The sequence below is a fragment of the Scyliorhinus canicula genome, chromosome 5 (assembly GCF_902713615.1).
Source record: "Scyliorhinus canicula chromosome 5, sScyCan1.1, whole genome shotgun sequence".
In the NCBI taxonomy this organism is placed as follows: Eukaryota; Metazoa; Chordata; class Chondrichthyes; order Carcharhiniformes; family Scyliorhinidae; genus Scyliorhinus; species Scyliorhinus canicula.
Window position 1 is genome coordinate 94017994 of NC_052150.1, and position 25605 is coordinate 94043598.

General features: G+C 46.2%; 1 protein-coding gene across 3 annotated transcripts in view; it reads right to left on the bottom strand.

Moving 5' to 3' along the window:
• Positions 1–8162: 8162 nt before the first annotated feature.
• LOC119966131 (serine/threonine-protein kinase 31-like) overlaps positions 8163–25605 on the bottom strand; it is a 163877-nt gene continuing 146434 nt past the window's right edge. For all 3 annotated transcript variants that reach the window (XM_038797392.1, XM_038797390.1, XM_038797391.1), the window contains 3 exons: positions 19891–20016; positions 16482–16550; positions 8163–8707 (listed from right to left, as the gene is read on the bottom strand). In XM_038797392.1, coding sequence (XP_038653320.1) covers positions 8489–8707; positions 16482–16550; positions 19891–20016 — 414 coding nt within the window. In that variant the 3' untranslated portion in view covers positions 8163–8488. The remainder of the gene's footprint in view (positions 8708–16481; positions 16551–19890; positions 20017–25605) is intronic.

Sequence of the window (25605 nt, forward strand, 5' to 3'; positions counted from 1 at the left end):
AAAGACATATACAAATGAGCAAATAAAAGCAATAGACCTGCGGATTGAGAGCAGTTTAAAGTTCAGCAAAGACATTGATTAAAAAGGAAAAAATACAATTTGAAAGCAAACTGGGGGGTGGGGGGGGGCGACATAAAAATTCACCGTGAAGGTTTCTACAGGTATGTAAAGAGAAAAAGATTGATAAAAACTAATGTACAGTCAGAAACGAAGGAATTCATAACAGAGAACAAAGAAATGGCTGAGGAACTAAATTTGCTTCTGTCTTCACAAAGGAAGATATGAATAATGCACTGGAAGTTTTGAGTAACACAAGCTTCAGTGGGGAGCTGAACAAAATTAGTATTAGTAAAGAAATGGTTTTGGGGTAATTAATGGTATTGAAGGTGGAAAAATCTCCAGGGCTGATAATCTTCATCCCAGAGTACATAAGGAAGTGGCCTTAGAAATAGTATATCCATTTGTGGTCATTTTCCAAAATTCTTTGGACTCTGGAAAGGTCCCACAGATTGGAGGCCAGCAAATGTAACCCCACTCTTCAAAAAGGGAGGTAGAGATAAAACAGGGAACTATAGACCATGAGCCTAATGTCGGGAGTAGGGAAATTGCTGCCATTCATTATCAAGGATTTCATAGCACAGCATTTGGAAAGCAGTGGTGTAATCAGACAAAGTCAGCACGGATTTACGAAAGGAAAATCATGCTCGCCAAATCTACTAGAATTCTATGAAAATGTAACTAGTAGAGTTCACGAGGGAAAACTGGTGGATGTAGTTTATTTAGACTTTCACAAGGCTTTCGACAAGGTCTCACATAGCAGATTACTATGGAAAGGTAAAGCACATGGGATTATGGGTCGTGCCTTGAGATGGATAGAAAGCTGGTTAGCAGACAGGAAGCCAAAACTAAATGGGTCTTTTTCTGATTGGCAGGCAGTGACTAGTGGGGTACCCGCAGGGATCTGTGCTGGGACCCTAATTGCAGAGATGCGTTAGCAGAATTTGGACAGGCTGTGAGTGGGCATATGCAATTATGTGAATAAATGTGAGGTTCTGCGCTTCGGTAGCAAAAATAGGAACACAGATTATTATTTTAGTGGATGTAAATTGAAAGAGGTGAATACTGTTTTTCTGTTGGGCAGCACAAGTGGATAGCACTGTGTCTTCACAGTGTCAGGGTCCCAGGTTCGATTCCCTGCTGGGTCACTGACTGCAAAGTCTGCACGTTCTCCCCGTGTCTGCGTGGGTTTCCTCCGGGTGCTCCGGTTTCCTCCCACAGTCCAAAGACATGCAGGTTAGGTGGATTGGCCATGATAAATTGTCCTTAGTGACCAAAAAGGTTAGGAGGGGTAATTGGGTTACGGTGATAGGGTGGAAGTGAGGGCTTAAGTGGGTCAGTGCAGACTCGATGGGCCGAATGGCCTTCTTCTGCACTGTATGTTCTATGTACTCAGTGAGATGTTGGTGTCCTCGTACATCAGTCGCTGAAAGTAAGCGCGCAGGTACAGCAGGCAGTAAAGGCGGCAAATGATGTGTTGGCCTTCATAGCGAGAGGATTTGAGTGCAGGAATAGAGATGTTTCACTGCAAACGTATAGGACATTGGTGAGGCCACAACTGATATATTGTGTGCAGTTTTGGTGTCCTTATCTGAGGAAGGATGCTCTTGCTATGGAGAGAGTGCAGCAAAGGTTTATCAGGTTGATACCTGGGAGGCGGGGGGGGGGGGGGTTTCAAGACTGTCATATGAGGAGAGACTAAATTGATTAGGATTGTATTCATTGGAGTTCAGAAGATGAGACAGGATCTCATAGAAACTTACAGGATTAGACAGGGTAGATTCAGAATGTTCCCGATGGTGGGAGAGTCCAGAACTAGGGGTCATAGTTTGAGGATAAGTGGCAAACCTTTTAGGACTGAGGTGAGGAGAGGCGGGATCAAAGTATTGAATTTGATGATCAGCCATGAATGGCTGAATGGCCTCCTCCTGTTTCTATGTCTCCATGTTCGTAGAAAATCCTCAGTGTCTGGCACAGCTCGTGGACTGTTTTCCCAGCGGGAAGCAGGTCAAAGTCTATCTGTAGCTTTTCTCTTTCCGCCAGTAGTTCCATGGCCAGGGTGGAGGAGTGTCGCTGATCCACCTCCAGCATGGAGTTGACCATCCCTGGCCTGGCCGCTCTCTCCTTCCTATATTTACACGCATCGTATGCAATAATTTCCCCTCCTTCCGCTACGTTCATTGCCTCCCAGAATGTGGAAGATGAGTCCTCCCCAGTCTGATTATTGGTAACGTACCCGTCTATGGCCTGTGATATCCGTTCACAGAATGCCTTATTGGCCAGGAGGGCATGTCCAGCTTCCATGGGGGGGGGGGGGGGGGGGGGGGGGGGGTGGCGTTGTTCCTAGTCTGTCTCCAACCTCAAATCCACGCAGTGTGGAGTGTGGTCAGAGATTACGATTGCAAAGTATTCCGCTCCTACTATGCCTGGAAGCATAATTTCCCCACTGCAAAAACATTGATCCTAGTATACACCGTGTACCTGGGAGAACTCCTTCTCCCCTGGGAGTGTGAACCTCCATGGGTCCACTGCTCCCATCTGTTCCACGAAAACATTCAATTCCTTTGCCCATTTGATTTTTTTCCCCCTTGATTTCTGCCCCCCGACTTGGGGTTTGATCTGTCTGTCCGTGGGTCCTGTACCCAGTGAATTGGTGTGAGTATATATCGGGGATTTCCGTTTTCTTCATGAATTCCGCATCGTCCCAATTGGGAGCTTACACGTTTAAAAGGACCACTGGTGCCCGTTCCAGGATACCAGTGATCAGGACTTACCATCCCCCTTGGTCCCTAACCGTCCTCATCGCTGTAAATGCTGTCCTCTTACTGAGCAGTATGGCCACCCCTCCAGCTCTCGTTCCATAGCATGAATGCAAAGTCTGTCCCACCCAGCTCTTTCTTACCCACAGTCAGACCTTTTTTTTTTTCCAAAGGATGCAGTGGGAACATAAATTGTCAGCTGAAGTCTTTAGCGGAAATGTAATATTGAATATGCAGGTGAGATCGTAAGGCAAGCTCACCTGCCACATTAAAGGTAAGCAAAAATGGTGGTTCAAAAATTTGGGTGGCAGGAATCGCAAAGGTCAGCCAGCGTGGGTTATGAAGGTCGGCCACTGGGTCGTGAGGTGCAGCCAGCGTGGATCCCAAAAGATGGCCGGTTGATGAAAATGGGACCCGGGCAAAAAAAGTTTGAAAAACACTGCTATCAAATACCAGTATTTTCTTCTGCAATTCCACCATTCTCCCAAGGTTACTTCGCAGTTTATCAAAGCGAGCACCAACGACCGGCACCAAAGAGTTGAGATCATCATCCAGAACATGATTCGCAATGGCAGCTAACATCCTGACACAAACAGCACTGCCGAGGCATAGACCGTTCAGCAGCAAAACTGCCATTGCAAGCTGGACCCCACCCAGGCCACCTCCGATCACCTCAATCAAACAAGTGCTCTAGTCACCAAACTCTGGCCAAGATCATCTAGGGATCTAGTACAAGACATATATCCCTAAAAAAGATAATTATGAATGTGCATTAGGATAAAAGATTAAATGAGTAGTCAGAGTTTACAAAGGCGCAGTCGGGACTGTGCTGTCATCACATGACCCCCCCCCCCCCCACTATATTATCTATTTTAAACCCTTTTACTGTTTGAATTACCTCATCTTCGACCCTGATGCAAAGTATTCATTTAATACATCAGTATGCATTCGGTCTCTAATGCATAAATCCCTTTTTGGTTCCTAATCAGTCCTCCTTCTACCACCCCATTACTATAGAGTACATTGGATTCCTTATGTTGGCTGCCAATCTCATTTCATACTTTCTCATCTCCCCTCTGCATCCTCCATATTCAGCTTAGTTCACAATTGCATTTTCTACCTGACGTTTTTCGTAAGCACATTTTATTGGGTACCTTTTGACTTCCCAACATGTCGTCACTTTCTGATGTTTTAACCTTCCTCCCCAGCAGGTTAAAATCCACCCCCTCCCCATAGCTCATTTAAACTCCATGTAAGTGTAGCACTTTGCATGAATCATTTCAGAATGGAAATAATCACAAGGTTAAATGCAAGTTCTCTCCTGCTGCAATTTCCAACCAAATATAGGTGGAAGTGGGATAAGCAGCCATTTACACAGGGCTGCCAGCAAACCTTTACGTTCTGGAGGTAAACATCCAACACTCAATATCTTAACTTGTACTGTTTCAATGATCGGTTGCATCATTATCATCTTGAACTTGACTCAGGTGGAACTGTTCAAAATGCTTAGATGGAGCAAAGGTCGAAATCTTTTGTATTTCTAGCCTAAGAACATTTCCTATAAATCGATAGTTTTACATCTTGAAAGCCAAAATTACCTCCAAAATGTGACTCACTTTTCCAAGAACCTAATAGCCGATAGGTGAAAGGCAAACCAGCAGTTCTTCAGAAACCTCTGATGTTCTGCATTAAAGCTGACGTCTAAGAAATTTGTATCTTTCAAGCTACTACCAAGCTCCTGCTTGGTAATTGATGTGACCATCAATTCACACAACAGTGGTTTTAATGATCTTACAACAGAGCCTGCCTGCGACGAGATGAACTGGCAGGCAGGCTCAGACTGCCGGGCTTTATACTTCCGGTTAGTAGGAGGAGCCATGGGCGGAACCCAGTACAAACTCATCTCCCCCTAGGGGCAGAGCCACGCAACTGCTCGTATACCGAGTTTACACAGACACAGTACATCATATATAAGTGTGAATAACACGGACTGTGATTCACCACAGGGCAGCACGGTAGCATTGTGGTTAGTACAATTGCTTCACAGCTCCAGGGTCCCAGGTTCGATTCCCGGCTTGGCTCACTGTCTGTGCGGAGTCTGCACGTTCTCCCCGTGTGTGCGTGGGTTTCCTCTGGGTGCTCCGGTTTCCTCCCACAGTCCAAAGATGTGCAGGTTAGGTGGATTGGCTATGCTAAAATTGTCCTTAGTGTCCAAAATTGCCCTGTGTTGGGTGGAGTTACTGGGTTATGGGGATAGGGTGGAGGTGTGGACCTTGGGTAGGGTGCTCTTTCCAAGAGCCGGTGCAGACTCGATGGGCCGAATGGCCTCATTCTGCACTGTAAATTCTATGAAAAAATTCAGTACAATTGGGGCTCGTGCTGCTGGTTCATTGGCAATTGATTTTCTTCCCCAGTGGACAAACCTGTATTCCATCTTCACATGACTTTCACTGGGTTTAAGGAGTGATTATTTTTTTCAGCCCTGAAAAACTCTGATCCTTCCCCCCCACCCCGCCCACACCACTAGGAATGTAGACTATTTTAGCCTCATCCAGCATTTAAGTTGCATTGAAGCTGTTCGGTCTGCACCAGCACGTTGTGTCATTGTCTCTGTAATTCTCAATGTTCAGTCGCACAAAATTGATTATTTATTTTTGGCTTTCTTCCTTCTAAAGGGTGCACATGCTGTTTTTCTTTGGGTGTAGCTTTTCCTGTGGTTGGATTCCTAAAGTTTAGTGCCCTTGTAAGCAGTAATCCAGCCTTCAGCCGATTTTGCGAGGGGAACAAATTTACAAGAATATGACCAAAATTGAAATCGATGAACTCCTCAGGAAAGATGGAATAGGATCAGGGTCCTTCTTACAAAATAAAAAAATGAAGATCGAGTAAACTTGATTGGATGCTTCAATCTACAAAGGGATTGATAGGATGGACATGGAGAAACTGTTCCCATTTGTGGACAGGTTCACACACCAAGATAACAAATATTAAACAACCAGAACCTCTAGGCAGAAAAATTGAAACATTTCAGCAGTGGTAAGAATGTGAAAATCAGTGTCCCCTGGTTCAAACAAATGGCATTAATTCACTTATGGGCAGACTTGATGGATACATGAAGGAGAAAGCAAAAAGGAGGCTACAGGAACAAGATGGGAAGAGGTAATTAAAGGAATTAGTATGGACCAGTTGGCTGAATTGCCCGTTTCTATGACCAGATGTTTACCCTCCAGCTGGTTCAGAGCCAAGGGATTGTGGCTACTTCAGGGTCTTTTCCCACCCAGTCTAATTTTTTTAGGCCGGCGGGCGCCAATGACCGAGGGTGGGAACCTGAAAAGGTATCATTGATCTCTGGCAGAAAGTGGTGAGGGCATGGGGGCCGCAATCAGGCCTCTTCCGACTGGGGACGGCCTCTTCTTAGGGAGCTGGGAACTCGGGGCCCTCCCTCAACACCCACGCCGACACCAAGATTGCCTGCCCATCCTTCCCTGCGACCCCTTAAGTGTGGCCCTGGGACTTGGGGTCAGGCATAGCATTTCAGTACCTCTACCAGCCACTGTACCACTGTGTCCAGAGGGGCTGGAGAGCTGTTGGGACAATAAGATGTCAGTCCAGTTGTGAACGGAAGTCCCGTCTGCTGCCAATCAAAACTCAATTGAGCATAACGTTCTCCAGTGTCTGCTTGGGTTTCCTCCGGGTGCTCTGGTTTCCTCCCACAAGTCCCAAAAAACGTGCCTGTTAGGTGAATTGCACATCCTGAATTCTGTGTACCCGAACAGGCGCCGGAGTGTGGTGACTAGGAGTTTTTCACAGTAACTTCATTACAGTGTTAATGTAAGCCTACTTGTAACAATAATAAAGATTATTAAAATGGCAAGGGGCCTGTCAAAGTCAGCAGGGATGAATTCCTTGTCGGCCCTCAGACTGATGGGCACCGAGCGCTCTCTATCCTGAAATTCAGGCCTATGTAACATGAGAGTGAGACCCAAAAAACATTTGATGTGCTCCAGCCAGAACTGGTGGTAGATGGCTTAAAACAGTTGCGCAGTACCAGAATTTAAAATTCTCAGCCCTTGGACCAGAACCAAAATTGGGGATTGCACCGTGAAGATCAACCAGAGCGGCAGAGAGAGTAAAGATATCGATGGGGACTAGGGCACCAAAGGTGGACATGAGAGTGTTTCAGCAGATTGACAGCTGCCGGAGGTGAATGGAGAATGAAAGGTTAGACAGATATGATCTCGAAAGTCCACTTGTAAGTGATTTTAAGAACGCTTTTTCAGTGACATACACAGAAGGGCGGGTAGATGGAAGGGAATACGAGATGTGGTGATGAAAGGCCCAAGAAAATGATTAGAATATTACTGTGCAGATTTTGTTCCTGCAAAACTGTCCAATTCTATGTCTCAGCATTCAACCACACAGTACCCTTCCCCATGCAATGTTTCATTCACAGGCCAATAGTTTTCAGCTGCCAATGACCTCATTCAGAAATTATCCTCCTGAATCTCACTGCTTTGTTACATCACTCCCGTCTTTAAAACCTGTGTATGCCCACTCCCAAGAACCTCCTTATATTCAGGACCAAGTAACTTCAAACGGACATTTGTTCTGAAGGAATAAGCCCATTTACTACCTTCAACATTTGAGATGTTAGGGACTAGATTATTGAACTCGCAACAGCAGTTGGATAATTTTTATTCTTTATTAAGTGTACTGTTAGAATAGACCAACACATTGCAGCACAAAATATTAAACTGGAATGACTTGACATTATTGTTTCCTTCTGAAACAAAGTTATGCATTTATTTTTGCCTCGTTCTTCCTCAAGGGCACACATGTTGGTCCCTTGGTCATATTCACAATTATTTGAAGGCCAAGTACCTTTATCCCCCACAAAAAAGTACACATTAAACCGATACACAATACAAGTCCCCCATTAGTGGCACAAATCTGCACCGACCGCCACCTCTACACCAAAAGGTTCTGGCCTGGGCAGAAAACAACTTCAGCAGCTTGCCTTCATACAGAGGTGACCAGTGAGCATTTTCACCTAACCATTGAAAAGAACACATCAGGAGCAGTTCAATTTGTCCCCTGGTTAAAAATAATTGCGTATGATGACAAAATGACAACAATAAACATAAATTGGACTGTTCATTGGGGCAGCAGGACGGCACAGTGGTTAGCATTGCTGCCTCACGGCGCCGAGGTCCCAGGATCAAACACGGCTCTGGGTCACTGCCCGCGTGGAGTTTGCACATTCTCCCCGTGTTTGCGTGGGTTTCAGGCCCACGACCCAAAGATATGCAGGTTAGGTGGATTAGCCACGCTAAATTGCCCCTTAATTGGAAAAAAAATGAACTGGATACTCTAAATTTAAAAAAAATGATTGGACTGTTCATTCTCCAGTTTTTTTTTTGCAAGGGCCCTAGATTTTTCTCAAATTAAATAGTAATCTAAGAGAGTATTAAAAACAATACAAATGAAAATAACTCTACCCGACTATTGTTATTCATGGGGAACACTTTACCAAAGTAGTACCGAGCACTGAGAGGCAGACTTATCAGCTCCCCCTTCCATTACTATCATTATCAGAATCATGAATGAAACAAACATATTTGACACAATTAATTAATGAAAATAAGCTGTAAAAGATAAATCGGAGTAAGGTTTTATGTTGAAGTTTCACCCAACAATTCTGACTTGGTTTCATCTGTAAATACATTGATCACAATGGCTTCATCTGATACAGAGGTTTTGGATCCTTCATGAGCAGTGTCAGGAGTTTTGATCTCCAAAAAATTGTCGTCCTTTAACATCTGGTCCATTCTCAATCTGTCATTTGGGTTGAAACATATCAATCTAGACACCAGACTCAGCAGTTTAGGATCCTTTAAAAAAAAGAGGAAAAATTACTCTTCAGTACTGTGGAAGGGAAATTAATGAGCTGCCCACTTAGAAGCATGCTGGGAAATGCTTGACTATTGTTTGACACTGCTTTTGAACAAAAATAAGTAGGTCAGGTAACCTAAACAAAGTACTGCTTAATATTTTGGTCTCGGCCTTATTATGATAACACATTGTCCTCCGAAAGATAACAAAATGCATACTGGAGTTGTTTTTAGCCAAGGACAAGAACATACATACTACGTACTTCATCTCATGTACTTTCCAAGGTCTATTTAATATAAACATGGCTGTTAACTTTAAGCTGTTATTTCAGACTATAAAGATATGCTTTCTTTGATCGAATCTCAGAGTGTTGTGGAATGCAGCCAGACCACTCCTCTCTCCACAAATATTTGTGTAAATAAATTTCCTTAAATCGAACCTCAAAGAATTTGGCTTTATTATAATTTCCACGACAAGTACTAATCCTAGGAAATTAGTCTACTACAGACAATCTCAATTCACTATGTCATGCTCTTGGATTTCTGACCCCCCCCCCCCCCCCCCCACCCCCACCACACAAGGAAATTATCATGTAATTGGTTATTTTAAAAATACGCTTTTAATGGAAGTAAATTTGCCATTCCCGGCACTGTTCATGCGTACTGTTACTGTGACAATTCTATTAGTCTGAACTCAACAAAGGTCATTAGCCTGTAGACTCAGGCTGTTGCGAGGGGTGTTCGGGGAAGATTGTCAAATTTTTAATTAGAGAAATAGACACCAAAAGTCAGTGAGACACCCTTTTTTGGCCTAAGATTCAATATGGCGAGGCAAAAGGCTGCAATGAAAGCAGGAGCGTAGGTCAGAAGGCAGAGGGCTTCCTCTACTCAAGATAGTCCAAAATATGATAGGGTCAGATGTTCTTTATTTATCATTATATATATGTAGGTTGCACCAACAATATTAATAGTTCAGAGTCATAGAACCCCTGAAGTGCAGAATTGGGCCATTCGGCCCATCGACACTGCACCGGCCCTTTAGAATGAGCTATCCATTTATACAACCCTGTCAACCCTCCCCTATCCCCGCAACTCCATAGCCTAACCTGCACATCAAGGGGCAATTTAGCCTGGTCAATCCAGCTAACCCACACATCTTTGGACTATGGGAGGAAACTGGAGCACCTGGAGGAAACCCACAGAGACACAGGGAGAATATACAAACTCCACACAGACAGTGATGCAAGGCAGGAATTGAACTTGGGTCCATGGCATTGTGAGGCAGCAGTGCCTGAGGAAGAGAGAGATACTCAAAAGAATCTCATCAGAATTAAGCTACATATCAACTTCACTGAATTTAGCTCATTTTAATTATTAAAATGTATACATTGGCAGATGTTGTGGTTAATTATGAAGGAATGGTGCATATTGCTCATGAGCACAGACCTTCGAGTGGCAACTTTTGGCCATCCGACATTTCACCCAGTGTGATAGGAGAGAGAGAGAGAGAGAAAGAGAGGGTGAGAGAGGGAAAGAGAGAGAGGGAAAGAGAGAGAGGGAAAGAGAGAGAGGGAAAGAGAGAGAGGGAGAGAGAGAGAGGGGGAGAGAGAGAGGGAGAGAGAGAAAGAGGAAGAGAGAGAGAGAAGAGGAAGAGAGAGAGAGAAGAGGAGAGAGAGAGAGAGAGGAGAGAGGAGAGAGAGAGAAGAGAGAGAGAGAGAGAGAAGAGAGAGAGAGAGAGAGAGAGAGAGAGAGAGGAAAGAGGAAGAGAGAGAGAGAGAGGGAAAAAGAGGAAGAGAGAAAGAGGGAGAGAGAGAGAGAGAGAGAGAGAGAGGAGAGAGAGAGAGAGAGAGAGAACGAACAAGAAAACGAACGTCAAGCAACAGCTAGGCTCTTCAGTAGGCTATTCAGCCCTTCGTGCCTGCTCCGCCATTCAATCAGATCATGGCTGATCTCTTCCTAGTCTCAAATCCACCTCCCCACTTATTTTCCATATCTCTTCAACATGATCTACTGCCAGGGTGCTAGGCTGGCACTACCAAGCTGGCTTTTTTAACACAACAGGGATTAGGCCTGGGGATGTCATGCGTAGGGGGGCCAAGTTGGGGCTTGCGGAGGTTCGGGAGTCACAGAGGGGTCAAGGGATCGAGACACTATCCGTGAACTAAGGAATTCCGACAACCGCAGCTCCTCAGTGCAGAAAATGGGACCAAGTGCAACCTTGGCCGCGCTTTCCCTCCCGAGGCCCCGCATCTACCCAAATGGCCATTCAATAGCGTAGTTGCTCGGCACTCCCGAGCGCCAGAAAACACCCAGCTAATCGCACTATGGGACTTCCCATTCGGATACATCCTTCCCCAAGTCTCACAAATTAAATTCTGAACGAATGAGACCCCACATTTATAAAATCAATTTTTTAGGGTCAAAGACATTGTAATGCAGTAATTAAGACTAAAATTATATTACAAATTCACTTATTAAATGACCATCCATAACTTCTCCTGCCATGTTTGGTGGCTAAGTATTGCAACTTCATGCCCTTCAAGTGTTTCAATGCCAAGTATCATGGCAAGCTACCACTTGCTGAGATCTCACATCCTCCCTCCATCTCTTGCCAAAAACCATAAAGCTGTGTCCCCTAGTCCACGCACCAGTAGCTAATACAAATAACTTTTCTTTGCCTAATTTATCTAAACTGGTCATAATCTTCTTCCAGCAAATCTCCCCTCACTCCAAGAACAACTCCAGCTTCTCCAACCTTATCATGCAGTTAGAATTGTGTTAACCAGCAATTGTAGTACTTGTCAAACATTTTCTTAAAATCCACAGACAATATCCATTGCTTTCATCAACCTTCTTTGTTACTTTATCAAAATATTCAATTAGGTTAGTCAAGCACGATCTGCCTTTGACAAATCGTGCAAACTCTCCTAAAAGTAACTCAAACCTCTCCAATAATCTGTTGTTGTTTTTTCTCTTCAGATAATTAGCAATTCCCTTTTGGAAGCCACCATCCATATTGTCAGGCAGTACATCTCCAGACCTTAATAACATATTACGTAGGCTTTTCTTTATGTTGCCTCTGGTTCTTTTGCAACATTTACCTTCTTTCTAGAATATTAATGAAATTCCAATTTACTTAGCACAAGAGTTTCCAACATCTGTTCAAAGCCCAACTAAGGAACAGAGCAAATCCAAAGCGAAACAGCGAACATTAGAACTGGTTTCTGCCTAAAATCAGGTCTTTGTATGCCTCGTCTGCACCTTTTTGGCACAAAAAGGATATCCTCATCACCAAAGCAATGACGAGTGCAGGTGTCTGCTGGACAGACCGCCTGCTCATCCGTTCCTCTTCAAACACCATCAGAAGCAGCGCAAGATGAAGAAACAGCTCCGAAAAAGATCAACGGTCAGCAGCTTCAAGAACAGGGCGAGTGAACTTTTAGCAATGTTTTGCCCAAATTCTCCAAGTGTCCATTCTAATGGAGTGCCGGAAAACTGGAAAGAGTTGAAGACAGCCATCACAGCTAGCTGTGAAGAAACCATCGACTCCAAGATCAGGAAACACCAAGACTGGTTCGACGAGAACGACCACATCATCCAAGACCTTATCGAGAAGAAGAGAAAAGATCTCCACACCTGGCAAAATGACAACTGGTATGGCAAAGAGGGTAACTCATCAATCAGCCAAGGCGGAGGTACAAAGAACTAGGGAAATCAATAACCAATTGTGGACTGAGAAAACTAAGGAGTTGTAACTCTTCGCCGACAAGCACGTTACCCAGGGTTTCTTCTGTGCCACCAAAAAAAATATGGACTCAACACCCCAGCCTCAAACTGGTGCGGAGGAAGGACAGACACTTAATTACAAAGAAAACATTGGTCTTCGATGGAGAGAACATTTCAAAGAACTCCTAAACCATGATACAATCATAGATGAAGACGTGTTTGAGAAAATCCCCCAACTCCCCAAGATGATCTTGGATACCCACAAATCCCTGCCAACCTCAGGAATGCCATCATCATTACCACCTTCAACAAAGGGCAGAAAGCAGACTGTGGGAACTACCAAGGAATCTCCCTACTCTCCATTGCCGGGAAGATCATCGTACAAATCCTCGTGAGCCACATTCTCCCAGTCTCTGTTGAAATCCTTCTGGAAAACCAGTGTGGCTTCCGGCCAAACCGTAGAACAGCAGACATGATTTTAGCTGCTTGGGAACTTCAAGAGAAATGCCAGGAGCAACATTAACCACTCTACATGGCCTTCATTGATCTGACCAATCAGGAAATACTATGGAAGACCCCGACAAAGGCTGGCTGTACAGAGAAATTCATCAGCATCCTCTGATTCCTCCACAAGATGTCGGTAACAGTGCTCACGAAAGGAAATAAAACAGAAACCTTTGAGGCCGAGACTGGAGACAAGCAGAGATGTATCATTGCCCCCACCCTTTTATCCATCTTCACTGCAATCATCCTTTGCGTTTTCAAGGACAAGATCCCAGTGGGGTGGACATAGACTACAGGGTGTACGGAAAACTTTTCAACCTCAACCAGTTGAAATCCAAGAAGAAAGCGGCACTGACATTGCTTGTGGAACTTCAGTACGAGGATGACATCGCCATCCCTACTCCATTAGAAGAGAATCTCCAAGCCATGCTTGGCACCTTCGCGGAAGCATACCGAAGAATAGGTTTCAGCCTCAAGACGACTCAAGCCCTTTACCAGTCTGGCCCAGGGCAGGATCCGGTCTCTCCCTCTATCAAGATCAAATGGAGAAACCCTCCCAAATGTGGAACATTTCCCATACCTGAGGAGCCACCTCTCCCCTAAGGCTGACATTGAGATGGAATTCCAATGTCGTATCCAATCCGCTAGTGCCTCCTTCAGACGCCCAGGACAAATGTCTTTGACAACTGCAACACACGGTGCTGACACCAAGATCTAGTCATCCTCCCAACTCTTCTCTACAGCTCAGAAACTTGGGACTAAGTACAGACGCTACCTCAAGGCTCTACATGTACCATCAATTCCGTCTGTGAGCGATTCTGCACATCAGCTGGGAAGGTAGGCTGACGGACATCAGCGTCCTTGAAGGAGCCAAGAGCACCAGCATCGAGACCGTCATCTGAAATCAACTCCACTGGACCGGACATGTGCTTAGGATGTCAGAGTCCCAATTGCCAAAGCAGATAGTCTTTGCCCAGGTCAAGGAAAGCTTCCAAACACTAGGACAAAGGAAGTGCTCCAAAGTCACACTGAAGAGTTACCTCAAGAAATACAACATAGACGTCAATGGAGGAACCTCCTGATTGAAGGGGCGCCATTATTCGAGGTCTCCTGATGGCAAGAGGAGGTCCATAAAAGGAACCCGAGAAAGGAATAGCAGCCGTCTAGAGTCAGAGGACCGATCCCCAACTCCCGGAAACACCTGCGTGTGGTTGAAGATGGGGCTCTAGGATCAGGCTCATCAGTTATACAAGGACCCACATAACCCATGGCCGTAACACATAGTTTCTTAGGCGGACAATCATACTAGTTAGCGGGTGATCGCCTAAGAAAATGAGTCTGCACCCGAAATTGGGGAATACCAAACACCAAGATCAACCATGGGACTGCGCAGTGAGATCCTATACTTTAGCAATTGACTATTTTTTTTCATTTCATAAATCACTGATCCACACAATTTTGTTAATAGATTGCAGTTTTTAAAAAACTATTCGTCCATGGGATATGGATGTCGCTAGCTTGGCCAGCATTTATTGCCCATCCCTGAGGACATTTAAGAGTCAACCACATTGCTATGGATCTAGGATGCAGGCCAGGCAAGGACAACAGATTTCCTTCCCTGAAGGACATTAGTAAACCAGATGGGTTTTAACCACAATCAACAATGGTTTCACGGTCACCAGTAGACTTTTAATTCCAGATTTTTATTGAACTCAAATTTCACCATCTGCCATGGCAGGATTCAAACCCGGGTCTCCAGAACAGGTCTCCTGGTCTCTGGATTACTAGTCCAGTGACAATACCGTTACGTCACTGCCTCCCCAGTGGAAAGAGGAGGGACAGGCTCCAAGTGGAAACTTAGACAAAAGACTAAGTTTCAGCAAATGGCTGTACTTGTGGTCATGTTGTACCGTAGAGTAGAGAGCAATAAATTCTACAATCTGAAATCCAATTACAAATATAGGCGGGATTCTCTGGACTCCCAGCCGATTGTTTCTTGGCAGCGGGAGGCAGCGCGCTGATCGCTGGTGGCAGGAGGCAGCACGGTAGCATTGTAGACAGCACAATGGCTTCACAGCTCCAGGGTCCCAGGTTCGATTCCGGCTTGGGTCACTGTCTGTGCGGAGTCTGCACATCCTCCCCGTGTGTGCGTACGTTTCCTCCGGGTGCTCCGGCTTCCTCCCACAGTCCAAAGATGTGCAGGTTAGGTGGATTGGCCATGATAAATTGCCCTTAGTGTCCAAAATTGCCCATAGTGTTGGGTGGGGTTACTGGGTTATGGGGATAGGGTGGAGGTGTTGACCTTGGGTAGGGTGCTCTTTCCAAGAGCCACTGCAGACTCGATGGGCCGAATGGCCTCCTTCTGAACTGTAATATTCTATGATCTATAAAAAAAAAAAAATTCTATGATCTAAAATTCTATGATTCTCTGTTCCCGCTGCTACCAATGGGAATTCCCATTGAGGCCACCCTACATCACCGGGAAACCCGCAGGCGGGGGCGCGCTGCTGGCAGACCAAAGCATCTCCGGCCATTGTTTCATGGAAATAAGCCTGCGCGTTGCGGAGAAAAGACTGACGAGGCACGGGTCAACGGCAACTATTATGAAAAAAAAAATCATGACTTGAAACAAAACCTCATTAGCTATAGTCATTAGAAATCCAGAGACCTAGGGTAATTGCTCTGGGGACTAAAGATCGAATCCCACCACAGCATATGGAGAAATTAAAATTCCCAAAATAAAATCTGGAATTGGAAGTCTAATGATGACCATGAAACCATTGTCAACTGTTAGAAAAAAATCAGTCTGGTTCACTAATGCCCTTTGGGGAAAGAAATCTGCCACTCTTACTTGGTCTAGGCTACCCGACTCACAATCCACAAGTGTGGTTAACTCTTAATTGCCCTCCGAAATGTTCTAGCAACCACTCAGTTCAAGGGCAATTAGGGATGGGCAATAAATGTTGACCCCCCCCACAAGCCATGAATGAAAATAAAATAAAAAATAAAACAGAATGTGCGGGAAAATCTGGCAGCATCCACGGAGAGAGTCTTGGAGCATTCCAAATAAAAGTCACCTTAACTCAAAACATTAATTTTGTTGCTCCCTCTACTGATGAGGCCGGATTGCTGAGTTGTTCCAGCACTTTGTTTTAATGTCAGATCTCCAGCATTTGTACTTATTAGAACAGTACAGCACAGAACAGGCCCTTTGGCCCTCGATGTTGTGCCGAGCAATGATCACCCTACTCAAACTCATGTATCCACCCTATACCCGTAACCCAACAACTCCCCCTTAACCTTACTTTTTAGGACACTACGGGCAATTTAGCATGGCCAATCCACCTAACCCGCACATCTTTGGACTGTGGGAGGAAACCGGAGCACCCGGAGGAAACCCACGCACACACGGGGAGGACGTGCAGACTCCACACAGACAGTGACCCAGCCGGGAACCGAACCTGGGACCCTGGAGCTGTGAAGCATTGATGCTAACCACTATGCTACCGTGCTGCCCACAAGCCATTAGTCATACATTTCTTACCATACTTAGCTCACTAACATCTGGTGTTCCATCAGGGTTTGTTCTGAAGTCATTCTTGGGGAATTGCAGCTGCAAAAGCATGAAACACGATAATAGTTACAAATTTAAGCATTTGAACATCCCCTTAGGAACCCAGGAACAGGAGCAAGCCAATTAGCTCTTCAAGTCCATCTTGCTATTTGGTGAGAACGCAACTGGTCGATGAACTAATTCCATACGTCTACTTTTGCCCTGTACCTCTTCACAGTTTTGGTTAATACCTCTATCCCCTTTGCATGTAGATGAGTTTCCTAACTTTACTCCTGAATGACTGAGCTCTAAGATGGCTTTGTTCCCCCATAATTTCTTTCAATCTGCCCCATCAATTTTCATTAATGTTGTGAAAATGTCAATAAAATCACCTTTTAATCTTCTACATTCTCAAGGATGCTCCCCTAGTTTGGGTAATCTCTCTTCCATAATTTAACCCTTGGAATCCAGGTAGCATTCTGGTACGTCTATGCTGCAATCCCTCTTCGGCCAATATGTCTTTCAGTAGGTGTTGTGTGCAGAACTGAACAAAGTACACCAGATGTGCTCTTTATATAGTTTACTCAGACTTCTAACCTCTTCCATTTTAATCCTCTTGTTATAAAACCAGCATTCCATTAACGATTAAGATTTATTTTTGTACTTAACCATAACATTTTAACTTTTAGGTTTTTAATAAAGTCCCACATCAGAGGGTAGTGTGCAAAATTAAAGCACGAGGGATTAAGGATAACATATTGGCATGGATTAAGAATTGGTTAGCAGACAGAAACAGTAGCAATAAATGGGTCTTTTTTCAAAGTAGCAGGCAGTAACTAGTGGGGTCCCGCGGGGATCAGTGCTAGGGCTCCAGCTATTCGCAATAAAAAACAATGATTTGGATGAGGGAACCAAATGTAATATTTCCAAGTTTGCTGATGATATGAAACTTGGTGGGATTGCGAGTGGTGAGGAGGATGTTAAGAGGCTTTAAGGTGATTTAGACAAGTTGAGGGAGTGGGAAAATACGTGGCAGATGCATTATGCCATGGATGCATGTGAAGTTATCCACTTTGAACAGAGAAACAGAATGGCAGAGTATTATTTAAATGGTGATAGATTGGGAAATGCTGACGTACAAAGGGACTTACTTGGGTGTCTGAGTACACCAGTCACTGAAAGCAAGCATGTAGGTACAGCAAGCAATTAGGAAGGTGAATGGTATGTTGGCCTCTATTGTAAGTGGACAGGAGCAAAGGTGTCTCACTGCAGTTGCACAGGGCCTTGGTGAGACCACACCTGGAGTACTGTGTGCAGTTTTGATCTCTTTATCTAAGAAAGGATATGCTTGACACAGACAAGAGTTCAGAAGGTTCACCAGACTGATTCCTGAGGTGGCAGGATCGTTTACGAGGAGAGATTGGGTCAACTGGGCCTGAGTTCACTAGAATTTACAAGACTGAGAGCATCCAATTGAAACGTATTGAATTCTAACAGGGCTGGACAGACTGGTTGCAGGGATGTTGTTTCCTCTGGCTGGGGGGTCTGGAACAAAGGGTCACAAGTTCATAGAATTTACAGTGCAGAAGGAGGCCATCCGGCCCACCGAGTCTGCACCAGCTCTTGAAAACAGCACCCTACTAAAGCCCACAACTCAATCCTATCCCCGTAGCCCCATCTAACCTTTTTGGACAAGGGCAGTTTAGCATTGCCAATCCACCTAACATGCACAGCTTCGGGACTTGTGGGAGGAAACCCATGAAGACACGGGGAGAACGTGCAGACTCCGCACAGACAGTGACCCAACCCAGGAATCGAACCTGGGATCCTGGAGTTGTGAAGCAACAGTGCTAACCACTGTGCTACCGTGCTGCTCAGGATACAGGATAGGACATTTAGGACTGAGATGAGGAGAGATTTCTTCAGAGGGCTGTGAACCTGTAGAATTCTCTACCACAGAAGGCGGTGGAGACCAATATATTTAAGAAGTAAATAGGTAGATTGCTAGACTCTAAATGTGTCAATGGATAAGGGAAGTGTGTTGGAGTATGGCATTGAGATAGAGGATCAGCCATGATCATGCTGATTGGCAGAGCAGACTCAAAAGTCTGAATGACCTACACCTTCTTCCATCTACGCTAAGGATCTGGGCATTATTGGCGAGATCCGCATTTATTGCCCATCACTAATCGCCCTGGAGAAGGTGGTGGTAAGCTACCTCCTTGACCTCCTACAGTCCATGAGGTGTAGGTACACACATAGTCCTGCTAGAGAGGGAGTTCCAGGATTTTTCCCAATGGAGGAACAACTATAGTTCCAAGTCAGGACGGTGTGCGGCTTGGAAGGGAACCTCCAGGTGGTGAGGTTCCTAGGTATCTGCTGTTCACGTCCTTCGAGATGGTAGTGGTCGTGGGTTTGGAAGGTGCTGTCTCAGGAGCTTTGGTGAGATCCTTCAGTGCATCTTGCAGGTGGTACATACTGCTGCAATTGTGCATCGGTGGTGGAGGAGGTGTATGTCTGCGGATGGGGGTGCCAATCATAGAATCCCTACAGTGCAGAGAAAAGAGGCCATTCGGCCCATAAAGTCTGCACCAACCCTCTGAAAGAGCACCCTACCCAAGACCAATTCTCTGCCCTAACCCCGTAACTCCATTTAACCTTTGAAAACTTTTATCATGGCCAATCCACCTAACCTGCACATCTTTGGACTGTGGGAGCACCCTGAGGAAACCCACACAGACACGGGGAGAAGGTGAAAACTCCACACAGACAGTCGCCCAAGGCCAGAATTGAACCCAGGTCCCTGGTACTGTGCGGCAGCAGTGCGAACCACTGTGGCACCGTATCAAGTGGGCTGCTTTGTTCTTGATGGTCTTGAGCATGGAGTGTAGTTGGAACTGCACTCTTCCAGGCAAGTGGAGAGCATTCCATTACACTCCTGACCAATGCCTTATCGGTGATGGACAGGCTTTGGGAAATCAGAAGGCGAGTTACTTGCCAAAACATTCCTAGCCACTTACCTGCTCTTGTAGCATAGTATTTATTTGATTAGTCTAGTTCAATTTCTGGCCAATGGTAAACCCCAACACAAATCCCTCTGGGTTACCAATAGTCACACCCGGTCAATAAAGATACACTACCCTTTTTCCCTACTCTGTCTCTTGCCCCTCAGCCAGTCGTCCTATGTTGACTATCTGCCCTCAATTTCAGGTGTCAATTTTAGATGAACAATCTTTTATTAGTGCCGCTATCAAATGCTTTTAACAAGTCCACATAAATAATACATACATATTCCTGTCCATTTCTTTACTCACCTCTTCAAATTAAAAAAAAAATCATGGTTATTCAAGCATGACCAACCTTTACAAATTCATTACATTTAATATAAATTAGAACATACCCACAAAAGCAGGCAGCCATAAGCAAAAACATCAGTTGCGGGCACAGCAGATTGGCCGTGTTTTATCTCTGGGGCTACAAGGTGTAGTGTATCCGCCACCATCCAGCTGGCAATATTCCGTTGATCCTATACGCGCACACGCACAAATATTGCAGTTATACTTCTGGAATACATTACATTACATTCCTACATTTCAAAAGTGTGTCATTGGCTGCAAAGCATTTAGGGACATCCTGATTGAAAGGTGCAGCATAAATGTTAAGTCTCTCTTTTTGGAATAGGTACTTAATTCTTCACAGATTTATCTATTTGCTGTGCTATGTGAGATTTCCAATCTACAACACAATAGTTCTTTATTGCTGAAAGATGTATTAACCCATTTAAAATGGCACACGAAGGTCACATTGCTCAGAAATTGGACTCGTTGCCATTACAAAGAACTAAAATTGTCCACGTTGGAATTGTCTCCAAAAATACAAATTTCATCTGATGTATTTATTTTTATTCATTCATGAACATCACTGCAAGGCCAGCGTTTGTGGCCTATTCCTAATTGCCATCGAGAAGATGTAGGGCGGGATCCTGTGATCCTGAGGCTAAGTGTTGATGCCATCGGAAACACCGTCGCGTTTCTCTACGGCGTCAACACGGCCTCAGGATCAGCATTTCTAGCCCCTACAGGGGGCCAGCACAGCACTGGAGCGGTTCACGCCACTCCAGCTGCTGATCCCGTTGTCAAATTGACGCTATGGGATCCGCGCATGCGCACTGGCACCAATGCATGCATGTGCAGTGGCTTCCTTCAACGCACTGGCCCCGTCAAAACATGGCGCAAGACTAGAGGTCGGCGCGGAAGAAAGGAGGCCCCCAACCAGAGAGGCCGGCCCTCCAATTGGTGGGCCCCGGTCGCGGACCAGGCCACATCGCAGGTCCCCCCGCCCCACAGGCCACCCCCCAACCCTTCCACGCCGAATTCCCGCCGGCTGAGAGCAGGTGCGGATGGCGGCAGCGGGACTCGGCTTTTCTTGCGACGGCCGCTCGGCCCATCCCAGGCCGAGAATTGGCCGGCCGGCCGCGTAGAGTGGCCCCCAACCGGCGCCGCGCCAACCATGCCAGCGTCGGGGCAGCGTGCCGCGATTCACGCCGGTCGCAGGGATTCTCCGGCCCGAGAGAATCCCACCCATAGTCTGTGGAGTGACAATGAGGGAGTTCCAGACCTTTGACCCAATGACAATGAAAAAAATGGTGATATATTTCCAAATTGAGGGGCAGGTGATAAATTAGTAGATAAACGAAATTATTAAACACCCAGTGTGCTTAAAAATATAGCAGATAATATCCTGATTGATACCATTTACTAAAGCCATAAATTTTGCCCAAAACATAGAAATTCACCACACTGAAACAGGCTAGTCTCTGCAGAACATTTCCTCCGCATGAACCATCTTGTTTAAACTCTGTCTTCTATTGGATTTCTAATATCATAGACCTTTATAGAAGCCATTTGGTTCAGGGATTATGGTCTGGCTCTTTGAATGAGCAAACCCACTTATTTTCATTTCCATATTCTTTCCTGAAAGAAATAGTGGCCAAACATGATGGAATTAATGTGACAAGAGGAGTGGTTGCTATATGCAGGACATAGTCAAACCCCCACGGTGTTATAAAAGATCAAGTCTTTAGTTAAGCTTGGCTACAGGACAGAGTTAATCAGACTAGGGCCTGCAAAGATCATGGCCGGGATTCTCCAGTCCCACGGCCAAGTTCTGACGCGGCGTGAAAAGCGGTGCTGACCACTCTGGCGTCAATGCTCCCTTTCCTAGGGGGCTGGGACGGCGGCGGAGTGGTCCCCGCAGCTCCAGCCAGCAAGGCACGAGTTCCCACATGTGCGCCACGGCCACCGTGATTCCGTGCATGCACATGGGTTCCCGTCTCCACGCCAGCCCCCGGGCAATATAGGCGGAGCCCTATAGGGGCCCGGCACGGAGGAACATAGGCCCCCACGGAACCAGTCCATCCACCGTTCTTTCGGCCCCGATCGTGGGCCAGGCCACTGTGGAGCACCCCCCCCCCACCCCCAGAACTTCCAGGTCCCACCATGTGGGACCATACGTGACCCACGCCGGCGGGACTCGGCGGCCAGTCGGCTGTCGGGGCCCGGAGAATCGGCCGGGGGGGGGCACTTTCAACGGCCCCCAACCGGCTCAGTGGTGATCCCGTGGGCGGCCGAGAATCGGCGAGCCGGCGTCGGGGCGCGGGAAGGAGAATCCCAGCCCATATGTCCACAATTAAAGTTTTGTTTATATTATTGTTAATTTTCTATGCCCAAACAACCCAAATAGCCTGGTCACATGGTAACTATACCAACCTAACAGTGGTCGCACTGCAGCGCTTCCAGATGTTGTGTGTAATCATGGAAAACAAACTTTCATTTCTATTCTAAATGCAGAGTCTATTATTGAAAACATTTTATCAATTAAAGATTACACAACCAGGCAAAGTTATTGCGTGGCTCTGCTCATGCCATTTAATAAACAGGGATGTTCTTGTCATTTAAGGGATGACAATTGGGGCACTGATTACAGTAACTAAAGAAATCAATCTTCTTAAAAACTAAGCTGCATGCTGGATGTTTATTGGTTCTTTGGGAACAGGACTTCACAACTCCGAAAACCAAATCAGTAGCCTTTGTTCCCTTTCCAATTCTTTAACACAAGAAGTCCCAAATGGAGGTAACCATCTGGTTTTTAGCAGGGAGGAGAAATGGGGAATAAAAGAATAAAGTGCTGGAAATACCCAGGTCTGGCTACATCTGTTGTCAGAGAAATAGAGTTAAGGTTTCGGGTTGAACATGACTCTTCTTCCGGTAGCACAAGTGGATAGCACTGTGGCTTCACAGCGCCAGGGTCCCAGGTTCAATTCCCCGCTGGGTCATTGTCTGTGCAGAGTCTGTACGTTCTCCCCGTGTCTGTGTGGGTTTCCTCCGGGTACTTCGGTTTCCTCCCACAGTCCAAAGACGTGCAGTTAAGGTGGATTGGCTATGCTAAATTGCCCTTCGTGTCCAAAAGATTAGGAGGGGTTATTGGGTTACGGGGATAGGCTGCAAGTGAGAACTTAAGTGGGTCGGTGCAGACCCGATGGACCAAATGGCCTCCTTCTGCACTGTATGTTCTATGTTTCTATGAAACATAGAACAGAAATAAGGTAGAAGTGTGATGAGTTTTATGCCATTGAAAGAGGGGAGGGGGCAGTAGATCAAAAGGGAAGATCTGGGATAGGTTAGAGGGTGGAAGAGACTGAATGACGAAGATGCCATGGAGCAAAAGTCAAAGGGAGTGGTAATGGCTGCAGTAAAGTATTGGTCTGGAGCGAGGGTGAACTGCAGAATAATAAACAACGGTGAGAAAGCAAAAACATCAAAAACAAGAATAGGATCAGCACACTTTGCAAAAAATGGATGAAAATGGGTGACATACTTCATAGTCTGAAATTACTGAACTTTAGGTTGACTCTGGAAAATGGAGGTGATGTTCCTTGAGCTTGCATTGAGCTTTACTGGAACATTGCATCAGGCAGAGGACAGAAATGGGAGTGAGGGAGAGCAAAGTGGAGAAACAAAATGGCAAGCAACCTCTGTCATGCCTGAGGACTGAGTGGTGGTGCTCCCCAAAGCATTTGGTCTCCCCAGTGTAGGGGAGACCGCATGATGAGCAGCAAAAATACAGTAAATTGAAAGATGTACCAGTAAATCACTACTTCAATTGGAAAGTGTGTTTGGGACCTCGGACAGTGCGGTCTGTGGTTGTGTGGGAAGATTCTGTGGAGAGTGGATGAGGTGTTTGGGGGGTGGGGTGACTGTTGAGTGGACCAGGGTGTCATGGAGGGAACAGTCCTTTTGAAAGGCTAACAGTAGAGGGGAGGGGAAGAGATGTTTGGTGATGTCATCATGCTGGTTCCTTGAACGTGGGGGTTGATGTGGTAGAAAATAAGAACAAAGGAAACTTTATTGTGGTTCTGGGGGGGGGGGGGGGGGGGGGGGGGGGAGGATTGGGGAAAGTGGGTTGGACATAGTTGAGAGCCCCATCAGCCACAGTTGGAGGAGGGGTGTTGTGGGTGGGTTCCTCAAGTTATGTTGGAAATATTTTTTTTTTTTTTAATTCGTTCATGGGACAAGGGTCTGGAGTCACGTGTAGACCAGACCAGGTAAGGATGGCAGATTTCCTTCCCTAAAGGAAACAAGTGAACCAGATGGGGTTTTCCAACAATAGGCAATGGTAATCATAAGACTTTTCATTCCAGATTTTTAAATTTAATTCAAATTTCACCATCTGCAGTGGTGGGATTCGAACCCAGGTCCCAGAGCATTATCTTGGGTTTCTAGTTTACTAGTCCAGTGTCAATACCACTATGCCACCCCTCCCCAGCACAGACTCTAGGGGAAAACAGGGTAGTCAGGGAGGATCCGGTGTTGAGCTGACGGGCACAGCCTCATTCTCGGAGAATCTGGAGACGATGAGGGCCTCCCTGGTCCTCCTCGCATGTTGGATCCTTGCCACTGCCTGTCGGCCATTCTCCGGCTCCTCCTCGGGCACGTCCTCCAACTGCTCCTGGACCTCAGACAAGGCTGCATGTCCCTCCACCTCCAGCATAAAGCCCCGCTGTTGCGCCAGGTTATGAAGGGCACAGTAGGCCACCACAAGGTGGGATACCTGCTTGGGGATGAACCTCAGTGCACCGTCAAGAGTGGTCAAGGCATTAGATCCATTCTGAAGCAGCCTGATGCACCGCTCAATGACAGCAGGGTGACTGCATGGGCTTCATTGTATTGGGTCTCTGCTTCAGTCTCAGGCCTCCACACCGGGGTTATCAGCCATAACCTCAGCGGATATCCCTTACCCCCCACAAGCCAGTCCATCATCCTGCAGAGGTCGTTGAAGACACCGGGCCCCAGGATGTAGCTGTCATGCACGCTCCCAAGGGTAGCAGGCACACATGTGCATGATTCTGAGGCGGTGGTCACACACGATCTGAACACCCACTTCATAATGATAAAGGGCACACCCTGATTCCCAGGTGCTCAGAGCGACATGCATGCCATCAATCAACCGCTGGACGTGGCGCATCCCAGCGATGGCTGCAAATCTTGCAGCCCAGACATCTTGGTTGGCCTGGTCCAGCGAAGATGATTTGGTCGGATGCCTGGCATACAGAGCATCTGTCACCTTCCAGATGCACCAGTGGGCAAATGACTGTTATATGCCACACAGGTCCCAGCTCGAGCCCTGAAATAACAGAGTGGCATAAATATTTAGCGCTACAGTGACCTTCACCGAGACTGGGTGCCCTCCTCCTCCATGGGTTGCCATGTCCTCGCGGACATGGCACAGGCGCCACACTGTCTCCCTGCTGAGACACAGTCTTCTGCAGCATATGCTGTCCGTAAGCACATGAAATGACCAATGATGCCTGTACATCCTGGCACGTCGGTGGCCTCCCCTTCTGAATCTGCCTCAGCCGGATGGGCGGTCTGGTCTTCAGGATGTACGGTGGCCCCCTGCACTGGGGCGCTGCCTCCAGCCTGAGTTGCCGCTGCTGCCTTCGACGGCGTCTGCCCCACTTGGCTGCCACAAGAAACGCAAGGTTAGCCTCCGCGGGATCAACACCAGTAAACATTGTTATAACTGGAAGAAATTAGCAAAAGAGACCAACAATCAA